Raw genomic sequence first — 18,555 nt, 5'->3', positions numbered from 1 at the left:
TCACCCTGGATTATAATTCTGCCCCTTAGAGAAAACTGAGTATCTTGAAGGCAGTGATCACATTAGAAATTAATGCCTGGCATACATTTTTTAATGAATCTACAATCTGCCTGCCTCGGGTGACCTACTGCAGGAAAATTTTCCCATGTTTAGAAGTAATTCTCAAATGCTAAGGCTACGTTATGAGTAAGGGTAGTGGCAGTTTTTACACGAAAACCAAACTATAGGAACAACCTTATTTATGAGAAGAAATGAATCAGACATAATATTTTTGGCAAAGACTTTTGAACCTTATTTTAATTCAACTCACTTTATTTTCTTGCTGATTTTATATGGTAGTGTTCAAAAAGAGAATTCTTTCTCAATGACTAAATCTTATAGTGGCTCAGGGTGACAATTTAGCATCATGAACTGTAGCAAACCAGTTTACAAGACACTGGGCCAAATGTATATGGACTCGAGGAAGATGGTTTCCTTCCCATATTTCTTATAGCTTAGTATTGATTCTTAGCCCTAAATGGAAATGCAGGTCTGGGTATAATTGTAGGCTCCCGATAGAATTGATTGGTCAATCTTTTGCTTCTACTGGCCTCCCTCACAAAAAGAACTTTTAAACATAAACTACGATAAAGAATCAAAATAAAGGGGAAAAAAAGCTTTCCATAATAATCAAGATGGTGTGATGTTGGTTTAAGAATAGACACACAGATTAATGGAGAAGAATAAAGTCCAGACATAGACCTGTATATATAAGCTCAACCAATTTCAACAAAAGTGCCACAGAAATTCAATGAGGAATGCCTAATCTTTTCAACGAATGGTGAATAATTTCCATTAAAAAAAAAAAAAAAACCTGGTCTTTACAGAATATACAAAAATTAACTCAATACCTGAGAGCTAAAACTCTAAAACTTCTATAAGAAAACACAGGAGAAAATCCCTAGGCTCTTGAATTAGCAAAGACTTCTCAGATAAAACACGAAAGCATGAGCCATTAAAGAAAAAAATAAGTAAGTTACAGATTACCCCAAAATTAAAAAAGACACTGCTAAGAAAATAAAAAAGACAAGCCACAGACTGGGGAAAAATATTGGCAAGACACATCCAATAAAGAATTTGTATCCAAATAAACACAGAACTCTTTCACTCAATAGGAAAACATCAATAAGAAAATGTGGGCAAAAAATCTGAATAGACACTTCACTAAAGAGGATACAAGAATGGCACATAAGCGCAGGAAAAGATGTTCTCCATCATTAGTCATTAGGGAAATCTACCCAGACCACAGTAGATAGGACTGCACAGCGACCAGAATCCTACAATGAAAAAGGCAGACAATGCCGGGTGCTGGTAAAAATGTGCACAACTGAACACGTTGCAGGTGAGCATGCACAATTGTGCAGCCACAATGGAAAAGCCTGGCAGTTCCTCAAAAAGTTAAACATATCCCAACCATACACCCCAGGAATCCCCACTCCTAGGTATTTACCCAAGAAAAATGAAAACGTCTCTTAAAAAAAAATCCATATGTGAATGTTTATAGCAGCTTTATTTGTAATAGTCAAAAAAACAAACAATCCAAATATCCATCAACTGGTGAATAAGAAACCTGGTACATCCATAAAACAGAATACTACTACTTAGCGATAAACAGGAATCAACTACTTATGACACGAAACATGGATGAATCTCTAAAGCATTCTGCTAAATTTCAAAAAAGACAAAAGGCTCTAACTCTTATATCCATTTCTACGATGCTGCGGAAAAGGCAAAACTCGAAGGACAGAAATCTGCTCTAAGGGGTTGCAAGGGGCTGGGGTTGGGGGAGAGGGGACTGACCACAAAGAGGGAGGAGGTCTCAGGGTGATGGACATGTTCTATTATGTAACTGCGGTAGTCATTAGATGACTGGATGAATTTGCCAAAATTCACACTGTACGCTTAAAAAGGTAAACTTCACTCAGTTTACTAGAGTTAGTTACACCTCAATAACCCTGTCTTCAGTAAAAACAAAGTTCTTTCGATCTAAAGCATGAATCGGGCATTAATAATCATTTTCTCCTTGTCACACCCAAGTGTAAGCCCCACGCTCCCTTCCACAGCTCAAGGGCCAAGCAGGGGCAGCGAGAGAAAATGGAAGCAAAGTGGCATTGTAGCAGAAGAACGTGATAGGTAGAGTGAAGGAGATGCATGCCAAAATCTTTATGAGAGAACTGTATAAGGTAAGAACTGTGGGGGATAACTTGATATCCATTTAATTTTAATGTCAAGGAATTTATCTTACGGACATTTGCACACAAGCCCAGCATGGCATAATTTTCAATCACAAAGAAGTGGAGACAACTAGCATCCCTCAGTAAGGAGACGGCTAACTATGTTATGGATGTGCAGAGTACACAACTCTATGCAGGGATTCAAAAGACCAAAGGAGCATGAGGGCTCCCCATAACAACACAGAAGTTTATTGAATAAAAAAATTAAGCTGCAGAACGGCACATTATAGTGATTCCGTTAGAAAACATGTTTGCACAGGCGAAGGTCTGGAAGACACAGGCCAGTTGTTAAGTGTTTACACAGAAAGCTTTCGGGAAGAGGCAGGTGTGGCTGCAGGATGCTTGCATGGGGTGAAGGAAGAGTTTTCAATTGTGTACCATTCTCCACTTTTTCCAGTAGACAAATATCACTTTCATGATAAAAATGAGTGAAAATAAAAGTTAAAGAGAAGCAGCATCCCCAGCAACAATGAAGAGCTGCCTGGGGTTTAAGGTAATGGATCCAGATGTCATGCTGCCATCTTCTGGAACAAACAAGCATCTACAGGAGCAACAAAAGATACAGACTTTGTAAGGCAAAATGACAAGTGTCACTGCAGTAAGAAAAGATAAGGCAAGGACAAACTCTTCTGAAGCCCAGTTTCCATTTCAACCATTAATGAAAAGAAACAGCTAAAAACAAGCAAGCATGATCAAACACAGAAATAATTAATTTTTCACAAATCTTAGGATACAAACGAGACAGTGGATAAAACTATATCCAAATTGCTTTGATTCCTCAGACCTCTTCTTTTTAAAAAAACTGCCTATTTGTTATTTACAAATATCAACAAAACATTTATAAGGACACATCCTGAAACCAACAAAATGCATCAAGTGTTTACATTTTTAACTGGAGATGCCAGAAAACAAGAATTTTACATTTGAAAGCTCAAGCCAAAAAATCCCACAGATCAAATGTTTCCCTCATCCTCATTAGCACATTTTGAGGAATAAAACATAGCATGTGAAATTCTTAAAATTCAAATACAACTGAGATCATACATCATCATACAGCAAAAAGGGGAGGAAAAAACGATCAGTAGTTTTAGCCTTTACATTAACCAAGAACAAAAAGCTTTTAAAAAACAAAGCCCTCAACACTGCATGTTTCTGAAAGTTTTTACTCTTTTCTTTTTAAATTACCAAAACCAAAAAGCTCCGTTTTTTGGGGGAGGGGGGCAGGTGGTGGGGGGGATTGTTTTCAGTGATAGAGATTTGCCAACCATACCAAACTATAAACCGGGCGAAAAAAGCCCATAAATAATTTACGTGTAAAGATAAAAGAATTTTTTAAACAATCCACCCTTTAGCAGAAGAAATTGGGGATCACTTTGAGTGTTAATGTAAAATACATTTAGTCTTTAGCAGCAGGACTTCCAGACCTATTGGTGCCAAGAAGGTAACAAATAGTCTCTCTCTGAGGCGGGGGAAATGGGCGCTCAGCAGGAGCTTTCTTCCCTGTTGGGTTATTTATAGAGAGCTCTATTTGTTAACATGTTTCTGCTATCAGGGAGAGGGAGAGTTTAATGATTTAAAGGATTTCAAAGACAATTGTTTAATGATATAATGATTTATGTGCATTCACAAATTCCAGATATACAGCAATTTAGATTTTCAAACTGCTGTCATCAAAACAGTGATAGGAGAGGCCACTGCTGAAATATAACTGGAAAATCCAAAACAAGTGATAGTACTTGATATTGTGAAATAAAGAGAACTGCTGGAAAAGAGCATGTTAAAAAAGACCACCACCAACTTCATGTTAAGTAAAGAATTTTCCAGGGCCCTTTCTTATGAGTTTCTGGATTAAAAAAAATTTTTTAATGGAGAACCACGAATTAAATCCCAAATTGCTAATTTGGGATTTCTTGGAATAAATCCTAAATGTGACTAATTGGAATGATCTGGAAGATCATTCAACTAAACTGTTCTGTTTTCACCAAAAGCAATCCTGCACCTCCCAGCTCACAAAGCATGTAAGAATCTTGTTTGAAGGACAAAATGCTTTTACCTTAGTTATTTATAAACTATATATTCATTTTATAATGCTAGATTTGTAATATTCTTATTGGAAGAAAATTCCAAAATGTCATGTTTAAGTTGTGATTGTAACCTATTATTATACAATTTTCATTTGAGACAAAGTAAATCATTAAAGCTTCTCAACTTTAAAACAAGTCTTATGATTTCCATCTTTCCTGTTAACATTTATAACCAGGTTTTTTGGGGGGGGGCAGCATTTTAAAACACATCTTTTCTCATTTTCTAACAGTGTTTAACCTTGTATTACCTTCAATTTTTGTAAAATTACATTAATTCTATCATTTTGTTTTTTAAACTCTTCTCCTGCAGACAGAATGAGTCAATCCTAAAAGACAGTTGATGTTTTTTACAAGAGACTCTAAAGCTTCAGCAAACATGTACTAATGTGAAAGCTTCAGTAAGTATGTACTATGTGGGGAGAGAAGAACATTTTAATAGAACATTTCCCCCTTGAATGAAGAAATTCACTTATTTCTACTTAAAAATAGGTTCAACTCAAATGATTTTATTTGAAACTTTTAAAACGCGGAAGTTGAACAAAGGATGAGAAGCAGAATGAAAGGATCTTTTAAGCACGGACGGTTACCTTCTCTGCGGTCACATGCTCTGTAGGAAATGTCAGTCAGTCACTGCTTTAGTTCCCAGACATGTCCCACTCTTTCGAAGTCCTTTAGAGAGCTCTCTCCCTTCTGGCTGAAAGAGGTTCTTCTTTTGTAGCACTTGGACTGAGTTGTATCTTCCGAATTTGCGAGTGTAGACATACAGAGGCTCTTCCTCCTCTTCCCAGGTAAACGGGAAAAACCAGCAGCAAAGCCCTCCTTGTTTTCTTTACCTGATACGGGGAGCGACAGACTTGGTTTCTGTCCAGAAGACACAGTTTCTTGAGAGAGGGACAGGCTTTCAAATCCTCTGCTGTCAACCGTACATATTGTTCTCCTTTTCATTCTTTGGGAAGTGCAGGATGTGGAAGGAAATGGAAGTGAAATCCATACAAGCCCTTCATCTTCCAAATCTTTCCGTAGCCTTGTGCTACGTCTTACTTTTGTTTCGCTATTTGTTCTCTGGAAGGTTTGCTCTATGGAGGCTGACAAATCTTTATACAGTTCAGAATTTTCTAAACCAATTTCTAGAGAGCTGCTCACTATGTAGGGAGGTTTGTGATTTCCATTTTTCTCCAAATATAAACTCTGGCCGTCGGAATAACACATAGAGCGTCTTCTATGCATCTTTTTTCCACCACTCACACCAGTGCTACTTTGACCTTCTATGGAGTTTCTTCCCAAACCCGCACTCGGACTTTTACTTTCTTTTACATTGCCACTTAACACCTCTTCATTTTGTAAGTCAGACGATAAGCGCGTGGGCTGCACTTTTCCTCCGGTAGCTATTAAAAAGTCATCCTGTTTTTCACACTTTATGTTTACATCTTCTGAAATCTTAAAGATTTGAAAAAGGTTTTCCACGTTTTGACCGGCAGCAGCCAATTCCCGGCACGGCAGGATAGCACTGGATTCTGCATCATCTGATGCCAGGGGCTCTGCGGTCACAGGAGCACAAGAAACATGACTGCTTTCACTCTCAGGGCCAGCTCTCAGTCCATTTTCGCCTTCCGATTTAATCTCAGCTTTTAGAATAGTTTTACGTTCATTAGTTGCTACGGCACTTATATTTAAATCTTGATCTAAAGTAGCGTTAATAAGCGACAAGGAACTTTTTGTGTAAGAGCTGCAGAATGCAGACAGATAGTATTTATTAAAGCCTTGATTCATCTGCAAATCTTCTGGGTTCTGGGGCAAAAGAGTCTTTCTTTCAGGAAGCTTCGCTTCTTCAAGTTCACCGTTGGAGTTGAAATCATCTAAGGGCATGGACATAAGTTTAAATCTCACTAAAAAGTAACAATGGAAATCAAACAGGTGCCATAGCATATTCTGTGTTTTAGGCTTTCAAAACTCACAAGACTTACAAATGCTATGCTGTACTTGCCACCATCTGTCATCCTGCTCTTCCTTTTTTTTAGTTCTTCCCCAAGCCACAGGTTAAGAAAATATGTATTTAATACATGAGTGAATAAAGTACATAATCTCAGACCATGAAACTGAGAAGTGTATCTCAAATTGCTTCCTCTATTCTAATGTACTTTCCACACTCAATTAGCATGAGGCAGCCACTTTTCCCATTTCCCGAAAAACGAATTACTGAAAATGGGCACCACCGTCCTTCCGCAAATTTTCTAGCTATGTTTCCCCAGAAATAGAGAAAAGAAAACTTGGAATTCTGGGGGATCCGAGGATTTAGCCGAAAGGGTGTTTTTGAAGACACTTAGGTCTTATGCCCTGTGTTAAAAATTTTAATATGATTTAAACAGCACTGTACTCTCAAACGGAGCTATGTTTGTTTCAATATTCTAAAAGTCTTCCCCTTCCACCTCAATCTGACTAAAAGACTCCAGGAAGACATGCCATGTGGAGGCAGTCCTGTGGGTTTGACACACTGCATCATATCACACAGGTGAACGAAACATCATCAATGTTTTAAAGCTATGTAACACAGCCTTAAATAAATACATCTTTTTTTTAAAAAAAAAGATGTATTTATTTATTTTGAGAAAGTGAGAATGAGAGAGAGAGAGAGCATGAGAGGGGGGAGGGTCCGAGGGAGAAGCAGACTCCCTGCTGAGCAGGGAGCCCGATGCAGGACTCGATCCCGGGACTCCAGGATCATGACCTGAGCCGAAGGCAGTTGCTTAACCAACTGAGCCACACAGGCGCCCTTAAATAAATACATCTTAAAATAAATTTTTTTAAAAATGGGGGGTGCCTGGGTGGCTCAGTCGGTTAAGTCTCCAACTCTTGATTTCAGCTTAGGTCATGATCTCAGGGTGGTGAGATGGAGTCCCAGGTCAGGCTCTACACTCAACAGGAAGTCTGCTGCAGATTCTCTTCCTCTCCTTCCCTCCCTGCCCCTCCTCCAGCTCCCACGTGTGTGCGTGCACACACTCTCTCCATTACTTCATGATCTGGGTACTTAAAATCAGGTCACGAAAGGCAGAGATTAGCACAGGGTGCCACTCAGTGGCAACCAACTAATATGCCACTTGGGCTCTTTATACAACTTTAAAAATCGATGTTTATGTATTTTTCATGGAAATGACATGCTAGAGAAGAAAGGTAGGGGACAGGGATAGAGGGAGGAAGAGAGACAGAAAGGGACAGGGAAAAATGGAAAAGGAGGGAAGCAAGATTTTGCTTTAAACCCTTATAACAGATGATACCACTGGTGATAGATACAAAATCCTTCAGGTATTTTTAAAAAAAAGAAATTCTCTAGTAAGATGCAAGATGGAAAACACATACTAATAGTCATTGTTTAAACATCTTTGGAAAAACTCCGGTCAGGAACTGGAGATATAATGAAGTAAGACTTAGTTTTCAGTCTCAAGGGGACTGCAGTTTGTAGGGGAGGGAGGTAGACGGCACATTACAAACTTGATGGTAAAGGTGTAATGCGAACAAAGACTTTTCCTGGAAAGGCAGCTGGCACAGCTAAATCTTCAAGGATAAGCAGCATTAGGCCAGATTAAAAAGAGGCGGGGTGGCCAATCCCCTGCCCCAAGACAAGCACATAAAGAGACTGGGGAAGGAGCCCAGGGGCTGGAGCAGCTTGTGCGTGATGATGGGCTAGCAGGGGTTTGTTTAAACTCTGTGCTTTCCGGAAGTTGAGAAGTAGGTAGAAGCCAACAGTCTAGGGTGGCATATACCTTATTCATCCTTGGATCTATTATAAACCCTACATATATGTTGCAAATGGAATGCAGGCTCTAAATCTCTGATGACTGACAAACACGCCTATTTTTAAAATTATTCTATACAAAATGAACACACCGAATGAATACATACTCTTATTAATTTCAGCATGATTTTAGTGAATTTTCAAACTCAGCCATTATAAAACAGAAGCAATTCCAATTTTTATCTAACCAGTATGTCAAGTGACTTAATCTTTGCCTTCCAACAAAACTGTTTCAAAGTAATCCAGTTCAATTTATAAATGTTATTTCTAGTAGATGCTTAGCAGTGTCAACTCTACTGAAACATCACAGGGCAAGTATTTTTTTTTTGTCCTTAATTATAAAAGATTTATCTATTACTGAGCCATCACCTTGTTTACTCTTCATGATGGACCATAACACTACACAGAATTCATTTGAGCAGAATGCTATAAAAACACATTAAAATGCTTTAAAAAGAAAAAAGGATGGAAGGAAATTATTTCCCCTAAAACTATATGCACTCTCTTGTGTCTTAGTTTCTCTGGGGAGAGGGTCCAGAGCTCCTATCAGATTCTGAAGAGGGTAAAATTTACGAACTATTGCTTCCTTAACTTAAAATTCTCATGGTAATATGAGGGAAGGTTGCTATTTTTATTTGTATGCTCTTTAATAGTGAATGGGAAAAAGGGAAAGAGGGTGCAGCAGCAAGAAAGTGGCAGAGAAGATAAAACAGCAACAGGACAAGAGCAGGGTACCTGAACACAGCCTGTCGCTGCCTGGAGTGGGAGGCATTATCTCGGAGAGCTCAGGCAGCTCGGGGATAGGACTGAGGAGCGGCTTCTTCGAAGCAAGGTCTCTTTCCCCGTATAAAGACTTCTGAACGCTCTTCTTTCCCTTTGCTTTCTTCTTCCTGCAACTTTTTAAAGCCTGTGAAATGTATTAAAATGCCGTAATTGGGAAAGATGTCACACCATATACAATTTTGGCCCTTTAATTAATTCTTAACGAAAAACCTGAGACCAGTTAGGCCATTTAAAATGTTAGAAATTCTGAGTCAGGCGTGGGGGGCTGGGTAGCTTACACAAAGTCAAAGAGAATATGAAGCAGAACTCAATTTACAGATGCTATGGTAATCAATGGTCTACATTTCCACAAAACATTTGCCAAAGTAAGTTCTGGGTGAGTGAAAGACAGATTAGATGCTGTAGAGTTGACAGACTTAAGACGTGAAGATATTTTTTAAGTAGGATACAGTTAGGCTGACCCGCGATTAACCTAGGATGAGCTATCTACTGGAAGCTATGGGAGATTGTCTTCTGCTCAGAGGTTTGGAAGAAGAAACAACAGTTGTATACATAAAAGTTAAAGATAACACAAAGCTAGCTGAGCTGCTTTCTAACAACAGATGATTTAATCAAGATTAAAATGAATAGGTCAGTTGTATACATAAAAGTTAAAGATAACACAAAGCTAGCTGAGCTGCTTTCTAACAACAGATGATTTAATCAAGATTAAAATGAATAGGTCAAAATAAGATGGGCTAACGAGCACAAGTAGAAGATGATGGACAATGGTCTGGTGATAACTGATGGAAAACACGTGGGTTTCTATAAAAATAAAAACTGTTCTAATAATATCTAGAATGTAGTATTAAATTCAGTTTTGACTGCCATGTTAGCAACTGAGAACTAATGTTCACTGTTAAAAAAAAAGTTTCACACGGAAAGGACCTCAGGGAAACTCAAACATTGTATTGTTATGAGCAAAAAGAAACACACTCTATGTGATAATATTGGAGAGAACCAGACTTTAGGTCAACATAAGGAACATGTTTTTAGCAATTAAAACTGCCAGAAAATAGAATCCATTCAAACATTTATTGAGAAACCACTATGTACAGGTATTAACTGGCGAGATAGAAAACAAAAACCAAACAGGATGTGGTCTTTAGAGGGCTCCCAGTCTAACAGCAAGTAACTGTAATACATACAAACCATGACAGACTCTATATGGACCGAGATGAGTATCTGGCCTACAGGGGGCTTTCAAGACTGCTTCATAAAGCAAGCAAGGCCCTTGTATGCAATGAGTATGAGTCTGAAAAGAATGAAGTTTCACTGCATGGTGATTCAGGGAGTGACAACATTTGATTTTACATTTAAGAAAGATCATTTGGGTGAAAGCACAGAAACTAATGATGTGAAAGAGTGGATGATATTCAAGAAGAGTACAAAAATGGCACAGAACTGTATGTTCCTGGAGATATCTATAGATATCCTGTAAAAACAAAACAAAATAAAACATTCCATGGAAAAATAATTTTAGAACTGTACAAGATAAATGTTCCTCTTGGTGATTTACAATATACATTTAACATTAAATTCTCTGAGAAGTCCTCAGTATAAATAATCTCCATACACACTAGGAAAATGCTGGGTTAACTATTTTTCCATGAAATTTTTTTTCTTTTATGGAACATCTGTTGACATTCCATGGAACAGTTGGGGAATCGACAGCTTGGTCAATGGATATGGAAACCAAGAGAAAAATCTTAACTTGGGCTCCACGATGAGATGCAAAAGAGAACATTCGACCTCTGGTGCTGGATGCCTGACTCTACTACCTAACAGCCTTACGATCTTAGGCAAGTTACTTCACCTCTGTACCTCCTCCTCCTCCTCTGCAGAATCAGAACCACACCAGCACACACCACAGATAACAGCAGTGAGTATTAAGTTAAAGTTAGTTAACATAAGTGAAATGGTTAAAATAAGGCTTGAGCCATATACAGAAGAGCTATGTGTCAGCTTTCTTGTTCTTCTAAACTCTCATGTTTACTTATTGGTTCCATTTTGAGTTCTTATAGCTAGCTCCATCTCTCTAAATAAGAGGCTCATAGTGTTGTATTTTTAACTTTCTATAACGGAAAATTTAAACACACAACAGGTAGAACAATATATTGAGCCCCAGGTACCCATCCTCTAGCTTCAAGAATTACTAACATATAGAAATCAGGATTCATTTATAATCCCCTTCCCTCAGATTATTTTAAAGCAAATCCCAGGCATTACCCCATTTTGTGTGAAAATCCTGCAGTATCCTTAGGAGACAGAGTTCCTTTTTTCATTCCATAATAAAATGAAACCTTTTATTACCTGGCATTGTATTTTATTGTTGATTTTTCCCTTTTACAATGCCATTTCCCCCAGTTTTATTGAAATATAATTGACAGATAAAATTTAAGGTATATAATGTAATGACTTGATATATGTATATACTGCAAATTGATTACTTTTTTAAATAACAACAAATACCATTCACTACTTCTAAGCCTTGACAGAGCTAGGAAATCCTTTTAAAGGAAAAAAAAAAACATGAGTCAGTACTGATGTTTCCAATTCAAATGCAGCCTAACAAAGTTCTGAAATTTTTATATTTTATCTAATGGTAAAGTCTGGATTCCTAATGACAGTTAAAATAAAACACACACACACACACACACACACACACACACAAGAAGCTAACTACTGATACATAATGACAGTTAAAATAAAACACACACACACACACACACACACACACACGAAGCTAACTACTGATACATGCAACAACCTGGATAAATCTTCTGAGGATTACGCTGAGTGAAAGAAGCCAGTCCCAAGAAGTCACATAGAGTGTGATTACATTTACATAACATTCTGGAAATGACAAAATGAAAGAAATGGAGAACAGATTAGTGGTTGCCACTTAAGGTGGGGACAGGCATGGGAAGTAAGCAGGGCTACAAAAGGGCAAGAGGAGACCGCTGTGGCAATGGAAATGTTCTGTATCTTGACTGTGCTGGCATTTTTCTGTGTGATATTGTCTAAATTTTACAGGTCATCACTGGGGGAAACTGGGTAGAGGGTACCTGGGAAATCTCTGTAATTCTTGTTACAACATCCTAACATCTAAAATGATCTCAAACAGCTTAGACACAAAGAACAAAGACAGCAATTTTCCCTATTATTTCCTCAGAGATCAAATTTCTCCAATTGGTCCATAAATGTCTTTTTACAACTATTCAAATCAGGATCCCAATAAGGTCCTTACACATTCCATTTGGTTGACAGATCTTTTAATATATGGTTCTGTTTTTTTTCCCTTACCATTTATTTGATGAGTAAACTGAGGCACTTGTCTCAGAGAATTAGCCAAACTCTGGATTTGGTTGACTGCAATTAAGGCGTCTTTATTTTCCTCTCTCCCCTACACTTCCTACAACTGGTCATTAGATCTAGGCTTGATTAGATTCAGCTTTGATTTTTGTTTTTTGCAAAGAGCATTTCATGATGCCTGTAGACATCCTCATTGCACTGGAAGGACCCTGTTCTCTCCCCTGTGACACTGTGATTGACTGGTTGGGCTCAGGTGTTCAGTCCAATCCATCCATTCTGGCTCCCACATCAGCCTTCTACTTCATGATCAACAACTTCCATGAACGTGTCTTTTTTATTTATTAGCAGAAATTCTCCTATAAATAACTTTCCCTTATCAATGATTTGCTTCCCTGAAACAGAATTCCCATATTTTCCAGTTTTCACAAAAATGAGTTGGTGTCCTAGACAGCTTCTAAGGTGACCTTTAAGATTTTTTAACTATTATGAAGTGTTTTTTCATATTTGAAATATGTTTCAACCCACTGCAATTATTTTTTTTTAAAGGATTTTATTTATTTGACAGAGAGAGCGAGAGCACAAGCACGGGGAGAGGCAGAGGGAGAGGGAGAAGCAGGCTCCCTGCTGAGCAGCAAGCCTGATGCGGGGCTTGATCCCAGGCAGACATTTAACTTAGACTGAGCCACCCAGGCATCCTGCAATTGTTATTAATGAGAATCACACTGTCCCACATTTGGTGAGTGGAGCCCCTTCGAGATGGTTTGAGGTCCTTCCCTGTAGCCCCAGTGGTTTCTTAAGCGTCCTTCATTGCACACCGGTACCAACTCAGGCTCGTTTCCTACATGTGCTGTTCATAAACCTGAAAGCAGCCATCTCACACTGGAACCTTGATCAGTTTTAGTTGAAAATGGTATTCAGAAATGGCAACCTAGGGACCCGGGGTGCACGCTGCTTCTAAGCCTTGAAAGAGCTAGGAAATCTTTTTAAAGGAAAAAAACATGAATCCATACTGATGTTTCCAATTCAAATGTGGCCTAACAAAATTCTGAATTTGAATTTTTATTTTTTGTCTAATGGTAAAGTCTGGATTCCTAATGACAGTTAAAAAAAAAACCCACAAAAATCTTTATTTTCTTTATTCTAGATTGCACTCCTCTCTCAATAGGAATCTTCATGCTGTTTAAGCTCACTCTCTCTTCAGTCACTCTTGTCCTTAGGATGCTTTCCACAAGGAAAGTTCTAGGTTTGAAAGAATTCTTTGTGAGGTTAAGTCACCAACTTGATACCCAGATTAATTTGTTTCATTTTATTTCCAATTTTTAAGGACCATTCTCTTTTTCATAATTTTGACTTGTTTCACAGTCATGTATAACCCTGACACAGTTCAATGTCAAAAGTACAAAACATGTTCAATGAAGTCCAGCTTTGAGTCCTTCCTAGTGCCTCCTCTGTCCTCTCTCCCTAGAGGTAATCAGTTGTTTTTATTTTCCCACTTTTATGAAAAGATTTTATGTGTATGAATATATACACACATTGACACATACAAACACGTTTAATGTTCCCTATTTTCTTAGATAAAAAATGAATAGATATATTCATTTGTCATATTGGCTGCCATAACAAAACACCACAGACTAGGTGGCTTACACAGCTTTAATCTCTTTTCTCAGTTTTGGGGGCTGGAAGTCCAAGATCAAGGTGCTGGTAGGGTTGGTCTCCTCTGAGGCCTCCCTCTTCAGTGTGCAGATGGCCACCTTCCTGCTGCCTCTTTACATGGTCTTCTCCCTGGGTGTGTGCACACTTAGGGTCTCCTTTTGTGTCCAAACTTCCTCTTATAAGGACACAAGTCAGACTAGAGACCATCCCAACGGCCTCATGTTAACTCAATCACCCAATCAAAGGCCTTATCTCTAAACATAGTCACATTCTGAGGTGCTGGAGGTTAGGGTTTCAATGCAGAAGTATTTTGGGGGCAGGGTGGGGGTGGGATCACAATTCAGTACCAAGAAACCTACTATAATACGTTATTTTACATTTTTTTTTTCACTTAACAGTACATCCTGGCATCATCCCATCACTGCAAATTCTCTTCACTATTTTCCACAGCTGCAAAATACTTTGTCAACACACCACAGTTTATTCAACCAGTCTCATACTGACGGACATAGTTGTTTAGTTTTTTTTGCATTACAGAGGGTACTGCAAAAAATAACTTTGTCCATATGCCTTTTTGCATTTTGTCATTGGATCTGAGACAGATTCCCAGACATGAGATTGCTGAGCCAAAAGGTAAATTTGTTTCTTTTCATCAACTTTTAAAATATATCTTGAACCCCTGACCTGTAAAGATAATCATAATGACAGCTGTAGTGCTTGCTATGGTCAGGCACTGTTCTAACCATTTTACAAGCATTAACTCATTTAATGCACACAAGCTTATAAATTAAGTACCGTTATTACCTTTATTTAAAAACCAATAGAGAAATCAAGAATCTTGCCTGCCATTCCACTGGTAGGAGGCGGTCAAGCCAGAATTTAGAACCTAGGATGTCTGGCCACAGAACGTGCACTGTTAACCCCTTATACCGAATGCTAACACCCTCACTGACATCTTCTCTACCCACTTTTCATCTTCTGCTAGTAGCTACATTTAGACCGTCGTGCACAACAATCAAGTTCTTAAAGCTTTGCCCTTAGTTGAAAACAAAGAGCATTTACATTATGACTGTAAACATTTTTCATTGCTCTGCCAAGGACAAAGCTCATCTTCCTTTCCTCTGGCGCCCCCTGTAGGTGACTCCTAGCACTAGAAAACATACTTTTCCTTACACTCCTTTACTGCTTGGAATCACATTTAACGTTTGCTTCGTATTTACTCTAAAACTTTTATACACGGACTTTTATTTTTTATTATATTTTATATAATTACCTTTCTTTTTCTTCTTATATGACACACCTTCCACTTTCTCAACCATGGGTCTTTTTGTTTTTCTCTCCAGAGACCATATATCCCTGGAGCACCCTTTCCTCTTGCTCAAATTGGGACTGGCTGCTTTTTAAGGCTGGCTGAACAACCATGTTCAGAGACTTCCCTTGCACTTCTCTCCTGTATTATTAGATTCGCTGTGTTCTGAATCCTTAAGCTTACTTCCTCAGTTTGCTAGAGTATCTCCTCCAATAATACCCAAAGAAAAAGATTCAGAGTCCCAGAGTGTCTAAATGTCTTTATTTTTTCTTTTACACTTAATTGAATTTGGCTGGGTTCATAATATTGGGCTGAAATCAAGTTTCATTCAAAACTTTAAAGGTCCTGTTCAATTACCTTTCAGCATTCGGACTGCTGGTAAACTTGATACTACTCAGATTCTTGTTTCTGGGAGGAAAAGTCCACTTTTCTTGTTCTCCTTATTGTTCAATTTCATACTGACAGGCTGAAGTCCTGGTCTTTTTTTTTTTAATTGTACTAGGCTTTCAGTAGGCCCTTAGAACCTGAAGATTCCTTTCTTCCACTATTAGAAATCCCCTTCTTTTGACAATTTCTCTCATTCTATCTTTGTGTTCTTTCTGAGATACCTAGTCTCCTAGATTCAACTTTCATGTCTCTTATTACTAGCTTGTTTCTCTTTTGCTCTACCTTCTGGGAGACTTTCCTTTATTCTCTAGTCCAACCACTAAATTTTACATATTTATGAATATTTCTCCCTCTGCTCCTTTTTTATAGCAGCCTCTTAGTTCTATGCAGATAATATTTTCTTAAATCCAAGTATGTCAGGTTTTTTTTTAAATAAAGTTTCCTTCCATTCCCAGAATAATCTCTCTTTCTGGGGTCAGTTTTTCAACTTTTAAAAATTGATCTATCATCTCTTCTTTCTACTCAGTTGTCTGATTTTACAGAAGACTTCATAAATTGGTCTGAGAGTTTCCTCTGCTTTCCAGCTCCATCTCTTTCCGGCAGGGAAATTCTACTGGCAACTCTGTGCAGGGTGGGGCAGGGCAGAATGGGGAGTCTCATCTGTAGGCTTTGCTTGAGGGCAAGAGCAGGCTGTCAAGACGATGGGACTTTCCAAATGCCAGAATGAGGGCTTTCACCTACATGACAACAGCTGTTCTGAGATGGGAGAACATGGCAGGACAGGGGGTGGGGTGCCAACTGGTACAAATTGTCTCATATACAGAACTTCAGTTATTCTGTTTTCCATTACCACTTCCCACTCTCATCTTCCACTGGACTTGCCAACACTGGGCCCAGAGTCTCCTGGGATCACGCAGTGTGCAGGCTGGTTCCCAATGCCTCTCTAACTCCCTCTGAGCGCATCCTGGGCTATAAATCTACCTCTTTCATCTGTCAATGTGCCCTCATCCACTTTTTCTTCCAGAGAGTCACTGAAGGCTGTCATCTGTTGCTTAACAACCCTGCTCCCTTCCTTCCTCTTCTCACTGCTGAGTCTAGTCTTTATTATATCAATTATTTTAATTCCATGGGGTCCTGGGAGGGGTTGGAACAAACCTTAATGCTCAATCCTCCTTGAACTTTCTGGCTATTGATTTTATGTCAAAAAGTACGTGTACATTCTTTGTAGCAGTGTTTTTTAAAGAGTCTGAAGAAAACCAATTTCTGATGCAATAATAAAGGTGTATGCACATTTTTTAACTTACGTGTATTTTTTTTCAGCAAAGGGATCTTTCAAAGGAGGTGATCTAAAAGAGGGATTGAACCAGAAAAACTTCCAGTTTCTTCTGGCTTTGCAGACTTGCAGATGTTTGGGCCATGTTTAAGCCAGTTTCTGTTTCATGGAACAGGATGGAAGTTTACTGTTTTTTTTTGTGGGGGGGATGGTTTGGGGTAAAATTGAGGAGTTTAGTTTTGGAAAAGTTGATAGCTGAGGTGCTTGTAGGATGGGTTAAGAAGTCTAGTAGGCCATTAATCATGTTTATAGATCAGAAAGATCTGGGACACATCAACCATGCCGCCTATGACATCACCCGGAAAATACACAATTTAGAAAGACAAAGAGTAGAACTCTGGGTAATACAGACAAAGGCTGGGTGGAAAAAAAATAAACCTTTAACGGAGACTGTAAAGGGATGCTCTCAGTTTTGTCAAATGCTGCTGAGGTGGCAAGGAACCACGAGATCTCAAAAGCTGTACTAGCTTTTAGTCACTAAGTTACTCAACACCTTGGGAAAACAATTCAAGTGAAGAGATGGAAAGTGAGACCAGACTTCAGGTCTTATCTGAAGCTATGACTGCCATCGGAGCACCTGTGAGTCTCTCTAGGAGCAACATTGGATGGGAGAGGGAGTGGGGGTGGATTAATCCAGAGGTGAAGTGGAATGAAAGGGATGGAGAACGGGCATTACTGATAAGAGGTGGTGAAACAGATCAGGCAGCTCCGGGTGAACAAGGAAACGCAGGAAACGACGGGATATCTGAAGGCTGGAGGGTATGCAGAGGGGCCAGAAGATCATTAGTACTGAAACAGGTATGTGAGGGAGTGAGAATGCTGGCTGGAGAGGCAGCTGGGGGCAGTGAATGGGACACAGAAATGTGGACTATTAAAAGTGGGCAGGTCTTAGGGACCAACAAGCTGTGGGGAATGGCAGAGGAAGGTCTGGATCACTGAAGTGGCCGAGGTCCGGTGACTGAGTTAAGGTGCTAGATTGGCTATCCATAAAGAGATCATGAAGTCCCCCTGAGCCAGAACAGGCCTTGAAGTGTCGAGGAAGATGAAGAACCAGTTTCTAAATTCTTCCTCAAATATGGGAAGAGATCCAGCCCCTGGCAGAAGTGAAGGCAAACAAGGGGCAGATGGCACACTCATCTTTGTCTAAGAAATGAGAGGGTTCCTTTCATAGGGTGAGGTTAGATTCGATTCAAAGGTAAGAATTTAACATTTGAGTGCTGATGTTTTACTGTGCTAAATGTACATAATACAATGAAGATATAGAAATGGTTCTCGGGTAATTACAGCTGAGTACATAACTGCCTCTGGCCCTTTCTATTCTATGATGATTTTAATACTCTTGGTCTAATGTTAACTAGAAAAATTTTGTTTCCATGCTTTCCTAATCATACAACAAAGAAATGTACCACTTCTACCCTTATTATATCTTTAAACACACACTTACCTGATTCTTTTTAGGAAGTACCCCTCCTGTGCGCTTCCTTTCCTGAGATTTCCTCCTAGTAATTTTCTTTTCTTTACAAGGCTGAGCTTCTCTATTAAGTAAGTTGCAAACATTCTCTTCTGCAAAAGTGATCAATTGCTAT

At 38.8% G+C, this 18,555-nt stretch overlaps 1 protein-coding gene across 1 annotated transcript in view; it reads right to left on the bottom strand.

Annotated features, from left to right (window-relative positions):
* Nucleotides 1-1,593: 1,593 nt before the first annotated feature.
* The window catches only part of CDCA2 (cell division cycle associated 2), a 48,294-nt gene continuing 31,332 nt past the window's right edge, over nt 1,594-18,555 (bottom strand). Inside the window, exons 13-15 of the mRNA XM_028114211.2 lie at nt 18,414-18,551; nt 8,883-9,054; nt 1,594-6,213 (exon numbers count right to left, since the gene is read on the bottom strand). Of these exons, the coding sequence (XP_027970012.2) occupies nt 4,985-6,213; nt 8,883-9,054; nt 18,414-18,551 (1,539 nt within the window). The 3' untranslated portion in view covers nt 1,594-4,984. The remainder of the gene's footprint in view (nt 6,214-8,882; nt 9,055-18,413; nt 18,552-18,555) is intronic.

The sequence above is a fragment of the Eumetopias jubatus genome, unplaced genomic scaffold (assembly GCF_037043125.1).
Source record: "Eumetopias jubatus isolate StellerSeaLion01/CBP00866 unplaced genomic scaffold, mEumJub1_p1.0 scaffold_2, whole genome shotgun sequence".
Lineage (NCBI taxonomy): Eukaryota > Metazoa > Chordata > Mammalia > Carnivora > Otariidae > Eumetopias > Eumetopias jubatus.
Note: the sequence above shows the minus strand (reverse complement) of the source record. Positions and strands in the feature narration are given on the sequence as shown.